This window comes from Apis mellifera, linkage group LG15, assembly GCF_003254395.2.
Source record: "Apis mellifera strain DH4 linkage group LG15, Amel_HAv3.1, whole genome shotgun sequence".
Lineage (NCBI taxonomy): Eukaryota > Metazoa > Arthropoda > Insecta > Hymenoptera > Apidae > Apis > Apis mellifera.
In genome coordinates, this window is record NC_037652.1 from 7788738 (window position 1) to 7797027 (window position 8290).

Here is an 8290-nt window from a genome sequence, read left to right on the forward strand (position 1 = left end):
ATCATTTTCTATTTTCTTCTCGTATTCGTATTATCGCAGAGCTCTCAGTCTCGGTTGCATCAATGCCAAGCATCCGGATTTATATGGACACTACAGAGAAGCAAAATTCACGCAGACGAAACATCATTGGTGGTGGAAAGCGAATCGTGTGTTCGATCAATTGTCCATCACCAAGAATCACACTGGTATGGTTCTTTTCCTCGAGGAGGATCATTACGTCGCCGAGGATTTCCTGCACGTTCTCAGACTGATGGAACGCACCTGTAAACACACCTGTAAAAGATGCAACGTCCTATCCTTGGGCACCTATCTCAAAACTTATAATTATTTTGCCGACTTCAGCCGAAAGGTGAGAAACTCGCCCGAATCGCACTAATCATCCCGCCAATCACACTGTAACCGCTCTAATGTATCTAATCGCTCAAATCGTTCAAATCGTTCCAACCACTTTACTCGCTTTATTCGTTCGGTGCGCGAACTCTACAGCTCCTTCCCTAACAAATATGTGTATATGTATATATATATATTGGAATAATTGGAATAGCATAGCAATTCATTGCTTCTCGAATCCTCGATTCGCGACGATTCCTTCTTTCCTCGATGGTTCGAACATTGTGATTTTCGTCGTGAAATTTGTTTTGATCTAATATTTGTGTTCTCTTTCTCTCTGTTTCTCTATCTCTCTCTGCTACGCTCTGCTCTCATCTTTTCATCGCATTCGACAACAAGATTAATTGTATTGCATATAAAGATACAAAAGGGAAGGAGAGATAGATAGTTAATGGATAGGAATATATGGAAAAAGGATTGGGAATAAAGTTACTATATTTCGCTGCGCGGAAGATAGGGGAAAAAAAATTGTTCATTGTCACGAAACCGCGATCGCGTAAGAATCGTTGGATGCATATCGAGTTCGATTTCAGTCTGAATTTCAATCTGTGTGTCGATGTTTCACGCACGCCTCATCCGTTAGTTCCTTGGCGTCAACAGCGCCCTACAAAAGGAGCTTCTACGTGGATTAAAGAGATGGGAGACGTCGACGAGGCAACATTCAGCGAAAGCCGAAGACATCGTTGGCAGCGGCGGAGGAAAAACTGGTGCGTTTCCGAGCACCAGCAGCAGCAGCAGCGCCGGCAGCAGCAGCGGCGGCGGCGGCGGCAGCGGTGGTGGCAGCACCAGCAATAGCACTCCTACGGGAACGAACAACGGCAGAAACAACACCGTTACTGGAAATAGCATCAATAGCAGCACTGGCGCCTCCTCCTTCGTGTCCGTCGCACGCAACGTACAGACAATGCAATCCGCCTCCGCATGGGCTTTCCAGCTCCTACCCGAACTCTACAATCATTATCAAAAGGTTGCCGACATCTCTTTCGACGTGCCTCCTCGTTATGCGCGCAATTCTCTCCATCTCTTCTCTCTCTTGTTTCTATCGAGTCAGCCGCGCACGTGCGCACGCACGCGTCGTCGCTTTCTCAGCTTTCCCCTCTAAAATTTGTTCGCTCTCCAATCCAGTTTCGTTTACTACTAATAACGATGAAACATCGTGACATCGCTTCGCCAATCTAACTCTCGAACGTGTAATATATACAATCGACAGAAGGAAATTTTTTTGTAAAACTAGTTATTTACTTGTTCAATGCTCGACATTTTCGTTCACGATGATGATATCGATAACGACGAACTGCTGCGCCGTAGTTTGCGAGTTGAAACGTAAATGTGATGCACGATATAATATTCACGCGCGTGCGCGCACGCGCCCACGCGCACCGATCGTTCCGCGGTTTTCTTTTTTATTCATCTTATCCTGAATCACGATTATTAGGTGTTGCTGCATACAATACAAAAGAAAAATTGCCTTTATCGTATTCCGTTTAGGCTGAAGTGATCCCTTGGATCTCGAGCAAGCATAACATGGGTATGGCGTTCAATCGTGTCACGTGGAACAAATTGAGAAAGTGTGCCGCTCAATTTTGCTCGTACGACGATTACAATTGGGATTGGAGCCTTCAACATATCGCGCAAACCTGTCTGCCTCCTAGCAAAGGGCCTGGAATCGCGCCTCGTACAGAATCCGGTTTGATCACCATGATGATGAGAGCGCCTAGAGTTTTTCACATCGGAGAATGGTGAGTCGGAACGGCAACGTTTCTTCTTCTTCTTTATTTCTCCCATATATTGTTATGAATATGAAGTTTGTACGAATTGAATTTTGTCAATGCCAGCGGAGTCCATCATAAGAAGACCAATTGTGAATCGACCGCTGTGATAGCAAAGGTTCAAAACATTCTAAAAGCTGCCCAAGAACATCTTTTTCCTACTCAATTGACACTTACTGTAGCTGGCACTGCGAAAAAGACGAAGCTTCGAAAAGGTAACGGCGGATGGGGCGACACGCGGGATCATCGGCTTTGTTGGAACATTACTGTTTATCCGGATCTCGTTTTACCGTGAGATCAAATCTCTCGAACGATTCAACCTTCCTTCCCTCAATTCCTTCTTTTTCCCCATTTTGTCTCTTCCCCACTTCTTCCCCTCCTCCTGTTTCTTCTTTGTTCCAAAATCTCGTGTGTCTCGCTCGATCCATTTTTATCCGTGCATCGTTCATTGTTCTATCTAACCGAAACATGCTCGTTTAAGAAGCAAGTTCCTTCGTGTCGAGTGAGTTATCGATATCGATCCTACAATTTGTTATCGGAGTGTAATAATATCCTTAGCAGCGTACTTACTTTTTACGTTCGTACTAAACTTAGCGATCGATTTTTGCGATGAAAACGAGAAGCACGTTTTTTTTATTTTTTTTTTTTTTTTTTTGCGTTTATCTCGAGCTTTTTAACGAACTTGACCGGTCGTCAAACTCAAAAAAATTTTTGCATATAGAGAAACACGCTTGTCACATACTCTAGTCATTGTATGCAATATGATAAATGGATATTGATTATCTGTTTATTAAAAATTTGTTGACCAATTCAAAAAATTGGTAAAAAAGAAACTACGAGACCAGCAACAACTTTCTCCGCTCGAAGATGATCCATGATTTATAAAAAAAAAAAAAAAACTTGGAACTTCAAGAGTTAACCAAAGCCATCCACGAGTTGCGAAATTCTATATAGAATACGTTTTATATTTGTAACAAGAATCAACGAAAAAAATAAAGGAATCGACGGATTTTTCTCCTATAACTATTGTCTTATGAAAACATTTATTAATATCATTTTCACCGTTCTCATTATAGATCGGTAGTCATGTTTTTGTACAAGCAATATGTTCGTACCATCACCTGAATATCAATAAAAAAAGTATATCCTTTGTTAATTGATCGATTAAAATTGCTCGATATCCTCAAAATCCTAACAGCTTCGCGTACGCGGGCACATTATCATCGTATTCAACTCTCATGAAATTTCCCGCTAATGGACCCTCCAGATTATATTTTTCTGCGAACTTCTTTACGTTGAACCGTTTCCGCTGTGGGCCATCTCTGGAAATTCGTGCGTAAAAGCGATGTAAATACGTGACGCGATTAAAAATCACGTGAAAAACGATTGTCCAATTTTTACCTGTTGCTTAACCTTCTCTCGTCGAACGTAATGGATCCTTGATTCTGTTTGTAAACAAGGAAGACGTACCGATGTTTTCCACTATTTTTTGGCGGCGCTGGACCAACGTATTCGGCCAATATTTCTCCTTTGGCAATATTCTCTTCGGGAATATTTCCTACTAACCAGTGTCGAAATTCTCTATTGTATCCTTTTCTAGTCGGCACATCAGGATCTGAGGAATAACGGAACACGATTTCTTATCTTCTCCATCGTTATTTACATTTTAATAGTCACTACGTATCGATCGGCAAATCGTCAACTGAACGGCAAACAAGAACCAGCGTATGAAAGAAACAGGTTTTTCCGCATCGACTTTCACCAAGTCGAGTTACAAACATCGTGAATTCCACTAGGATAAAGTAATATAGTATCTATATATGTATATAACACCATATTTTTCTTTAAAATGAATTAAAATTAATTTTTAAATAAATTTTAAATTCATTAAATAATAATAAATTCGAAAAATTATTTTGTGAATTATATCTATCTAGCTTACCTGTCATTACTAACGTGTAAAGTACACCTCCTTCGTGTTTGTAATGAATTTCTGGAATCTGTTGTGTTTCTGTTGGAGTTAGTTCATTTCCCAAATCAACACTCTTGTTTCCATATTTCACCTAATTCAAATTCATATATGAATTATTACAATATAAATTTTTATTATATATATTATTATATATGTTGAATCTTTGTAACAAATATATTTATAATTAGGAACAGTTTGATTCGTACGTATACACAGACACATATACACACATATACACGCACATATTCCAAGCGTGATTATCAATAAAAACTGCACCTCGATTTTCTCCGTCGGCGCTGTGTCTAATATATTCGGTACAATCAGCGCTTTTTCAAATTCTGTACGAGTATCCTTAGCCGTGATAATGTGGACACTGCAGGCGAGAATTCCTGCAACATATTTTTAATATCATATTCAACACACAATGAACGAAATTAATCAAACTGATTGAATTCCCGCTTCATTCTTAAGAATAAATAACAATACCTAATATCGTAAAGTATTTCATCTTTGTTATGATCGTGCACTTAGCCTCGCCGAACTATAACATGTTTGACTCTGATGAAACGTTTTATTTCACAGTCTATTCCCCCTCCTTTAACTTATAACCTGACAAGAATTCGTATCCTTTTCTTTTCATTTGTCGTCAAACAATCCCCACTCATCCCCACTTTCTATCAACTTTCGTATCCTCTTAATCATTTCGTAACATTTCTCTTCTCACAATCTTCTCTCGTTTGAAAATTTTCTATTAAATATTATCTTATTAATAGCACACATGGATACGAGATAAATACCAGATAACCGAATATTATCAAACGAAAAATTTTAATTATCGAGTATATACTTATATTTTGAATAAAATATAATTGATCAAGAAATACAATAATACATTATTATTTCATTTATTTTCCTGCATTGTAAATGCATATATGTATACAAGCGTTATATTAGGATAATATAATTATATTAGGATAATAAGAAAAGAAATTGGTACTACATAAACAATCGTTTAATATAAAATATAATGATATTTTTGTTGCGTACTGATCTTTATAAGAATCTTATACATAAATATTTTTAGCCTTCAAGTTGTTTGTAGAGAAGCGGTACGTAATCGTCGAATTCCGCCTGATACATATTTGCTGCAATAGGATCACCTAATTTGTATTTTGTAGCGAATTTTCGAATGGAGAAATTTCCACGATTCTGTCCGCTTCGATTGGTTAGACGACGTTCATCGAACGTGAGCTTTCCAGGTTGTTTATACAACAAAAATACGTAACGATGAAGTCCTGTATCTTTTGGTGGACCTGAACCAATATAATCAGAAAGAACATCTCCTTTGGCAATTTCCGAACCAGGAATATTTCCTATCAGCCAATGATGCCATTCACGGAATTTTGGATTCTTACGACTTGGTGCATCTGGATCTATGAGCAAAATACGATATATTAATTCGATTCTTAAATTTAAATAATTGTAATAATTAAAAATTTCAATGGAAAACTTACCAGTCATGCAAAGAGTATAATAAGTATTCGCATCACCATTCCATGTAACATTAGGTTTATCTTTAACCTGAGTTGGTGTTAACACTTTGCCAATATCAACCGAAATTTGATTCGGATAAGTAACCTTTAAAACATTTTCTGGAACCTTATCTATAACGTCGGGCACGACACCATGAGTTTGCAATGCTTGAGCCATGGAAGACAAAAGACGAATTCCAATTTCAAGAAGAGGTTTTCTTACAAACAGAGAAGCTGAAAGTATATCGAATAATAACAAATAAGAAATTTAGAAAACAAAAAATTAATCCACTCTTTAATCAATCGTGATCAAATCGTGAAATTGAGGTTATTTAAGATGATTAATACGCAACTGAAACAATCAGTTTATTCAATACTAAATAACCGTATATTTTACGACGATATATATTACGACCATTACAAAAAACAAAAGATACAATAAAAAAATGAATGTGTCGAAAATAAAATAAAAAAAAAATATCGCGTTATATTCTATTCTATTCAACAAATTTAAAAAAAAAAAGAAAATACAGTTCAATTTAATTACGTATTACTTGTGTTAATGAAAAGCAGTGACATGACATCCAATACGAATTAATACAAATACAACGTTCTAAAAAAAATTTAATTAAAAAACTAATATAACTTTGTACCAATTTCAGAAGACCGGTATACTACAAACGTAATCGATTGTTCCTTTTCTTTTATACGTTCCTTCTAACTATACTTCATTCAACGAATAAAGTCACCAGAAATGATAAAAATTATCTACAAATGTTGCAATTTCAGTAATTAATTGGTAAAAAACTCTTTGATCATATTAAAATTTTAAATATTAATACATATACGATAATACAAAAATTATAATTTTGTATTTTGAATGTTCTTTATTATAGTGATAATTTTATAAATAATATGCGAAATAATAGCTTACTATTTTGTATCTCAGATATGTGAATTATTTTTGCTTTTTGTAGATTTTAATTACGTAGTATTATTTACATCTGATAACTTGACTCGTTGAATATGCTATACACGATGATATAACTATGATTTTGATACAGCTAACCAATCGTATGTTCGAACCGAAACCTTGAAAAATATTGTGAACGGTACTTTATATTAATTTCTTTTAAAATAATTTTCAAATTTTTTAATTTTAAAATTAAAACATATTTTAATAAGAATAATTTAAAATTAATTCTTTTTGTCATTTAATAAATTATAAAAATAATATATTTAATAGACATTAACACACCATCTAACAGTAATATATAGAATTAATCTATTGTGATAAATTTTTAAACACAGACAGGATGCATTTAATATTTAATAAGATTTTGTAGGTAAAAAAGATAATAAAATTAACAAAATATTGAAAGTATCTTTTAAATATATAAATTTTATAAAATAAATATAAATAAGAAAAAAATAGAATAAAAATTCACTATTGACGAAATCAGCACCATCTATAGTTATATTTTTCATGAAACAAATAGTGTGAGAAGGACAGAGATAGAGTAAAAATAGTCAAACTAGCGCCATCTCTTGATTGCCGCAAATGAAACACAATACGTAAGGACAGAAAATAATTGAAGAAGGATAGAAATAAGATAAGAATTGACTATTAGCGCCATCTCTTAATTCTCGAAGAGAAATATAAGATAAGAATTTAAAATCAATGCCATCTTTTAAATGTTTTTAGTAACAATTTTTTAAAGAGATGTCTTTAATACTCGAAAGATGGCATTGATGGTTAATTCTTATTCTTATTCTCTCTTTTTATCTTACGTTCATATTCCTGATATTTTAATTTTTTCTTATCTTTGTTCTTATTATTATTATTTACTTTTTAATCTTTTTAACTTTTTAATATTTTATAAAATTATTTATCTGCTTGAAAAACAATGTATGTAGCTAATTAATTTTATTATTTTCTAGTTCTTGATTAAAAATTTTAATAAATTATTATGGATTGTATTTTTAATCGCAAATTAATAATTCTACTTCGAAATCCAAATATAAATCATTTTATTTATTTAATTTATAGCAACATTATAAATAAAATTCATATTTGAGGAAAAAATAATGTTTCAAATGTATACAATAATATTTAGAAATAAATATTATAATAATGAAAAATTAATGAAATTAATTTCGTATCATTCGATATAACATATTAATCATTAATAAATAATCAATTAAAAGAAATTTTATATTAAATCCGATACGAGAAATTTGTTTAGAATTCTAACTTCAAGATACGAGCTTGAAAATAAAGAAATTTTTAATAAAAAACGTGAAAAATTAATGAATTTTCCATTTTCTATCTTTGAAATAGAGGAAGATACTCTCTGTCCTTTTCGCACAATCTTGCTTTCCTTGTCTATAACTTCGAATACCTCTTTGTATATTATGTTATGCTAGTAACAAGTCGAAGCTTTGAGTGTCCAAACGCGAGATGGCGTTACTGGAAACATTTTGATTACTGTTTCATTATTGACAAATATATTTTGTCAATAATTTAAATGTTATTTAAATAGATATAATATAAAATGTGTGAGAAGAAAATAAGAATATATGTAAAGAATAAATTGAATAATAAAAAAAAGAAAAGCATTTGTTTA

At 33.5% G+C, this 8290-nt stretch overlaps 3 protein-coding genes across 14 annotated transcripts in view; 1 reads left to right on the top strand and 2 right to left on the bottom strand.

Moving 5' to 3' along the window:
- LOC726476 (alpha-1,6-mannosyl-glycoprotein 2-beta-N-acetylglucosaminyltransferase) overlaps positions 1–3098 on the top strand; it is a 13564-nt gene extending 10466 nt beyond the window's left edge. For 6 of the 8 annotated variants that reach the window (XM_006563576.3, XM_006563573.3, XM_026445562.1 and 3 more), the window contains exons 6-9: positions 40–349; positions 974–1357; positions 1879–2129; positions 2196–3098. In XM_006563576.3, coding sequence (XP_006563639.2) covers positions 40–349; positions 974–1357; positions 1879–2129; positions 2196–2454 — 1204 coding nt within the window. In that variant the 3' untranslated portion in view covers positions 2455–3098. The remainder of the gene's footprint in view (positions 1–39; positions 350–973; positions 1358–1878; positions 2130–2195) is intronic. The other 2 variants (XM_016916698.2, XM_016916699.2) reach the window with 2 other exon arrangements.
- On the bottom strand, positions 2796–4875 carry LOC726495 (protein D2). The gene is made up of 5 exons (XM_001122227.5): positions 4618–4875; positions 4408–4520; positions 4102–4222; positions 3561–3774; positions 2796–3481 (listed from the first exon to the last, which is right to left on the bottom strand). The coding sequence occupies exons 1-5, from the start codon at positions 4637–4639 to the stop codon at positions 3343–3345; spliced, it is 609 nt and encodes a 202-aa protein (XP_001122227.1). The 5' UTR covers positions 4640–4875; the 3' UTR covers positions 2796–3342.
- A 246-nt stretch (positions 4876–5121) lies between these two features.
- On the bottom strand, positions 5122–6738 carry LOC408516 (protein D2). Of its 5 annotated transcripts, none has more exons than XM_392060.7 (3): positions 6598–6738; positions 5646–5897; positions 5122–5564 (listed from the first exon to the last, which is right to left on the bottom strand). In XM_392060.7, the coding sequence occupies exons 2-3, from the start codon at positions 5839–5841 to the stop codon at positions 5212–5214; spliced, it is 549 nt and encodes a 182-aa protein (XP_392060.2). In that variant the 5' UTR covers positions 5842–5897; positions 6598–6738; the 3' UTR covers positions 5122–5211. The 5 variants fall into 5 exon arrangements, with proteins under 5 accessions (XP_392060.2, XP_006563650.1, XP_623194.2 ...); XM_006563587.3 differs by lacking the exon at positions 6598–6738 and adding an exon at positions 6317–6437; XM_623191.6 differs by lacking the exon at positions 6598–6738 and adding an exon at positions 6218–6377.
- Between the last annotated feature and the right edge of the window lie 1552 nt (positions 6739–8290).

What these genes read in the sequence shown, in the direction of transcription:
- LOC726495 (XM_001122227.5), bottom strand. Translation starts at nt 4,639, where the DNA reads ATGAAATACTTTACGATATTAG. An exon ending in CGCCGACGGAGAAAATCGAG is followed by an intron (nt 4,223 to 4,407) that starts GTGCAGTTTTTA and finishes AATTTGAATTAG; the next exon opens with GTGAAATATGGAAACAAGAG. An exon ending in TTACACGTTAGTAATGACAG is followed by an intron (nt 3,775 to 4,101) that starts GTAAGCTAGATA and finishes GTTATTCCTCAG; the next exon opens with ATCCTGATGTGCCGACTAGA.
- LOC408516 (XM_016916701.2), bottom strand. Translation starts at nt 6,247, where the DNA reads ATGTCATGTCACTGCTTTTCATTAACACAAGTAATAC. An exon ending in TTCATTAACACAAGTAATAC is followed by an intron (nt 5,898 to 6,210) that starts GTAATTAAATTG and finishes ATATACTTTCAG; the next exon opens with CTTCTCTGTTTGTAAGAAAA. An exon ending in TTATACTCTTTGCATGACTG is followed by an intron (nt 5,565 to 5,645) that starts GTAAGTTTTCCA and finishes TTTTGCTCATAG; the next exon opens with ATCCAGATGCACCAAGTCGT.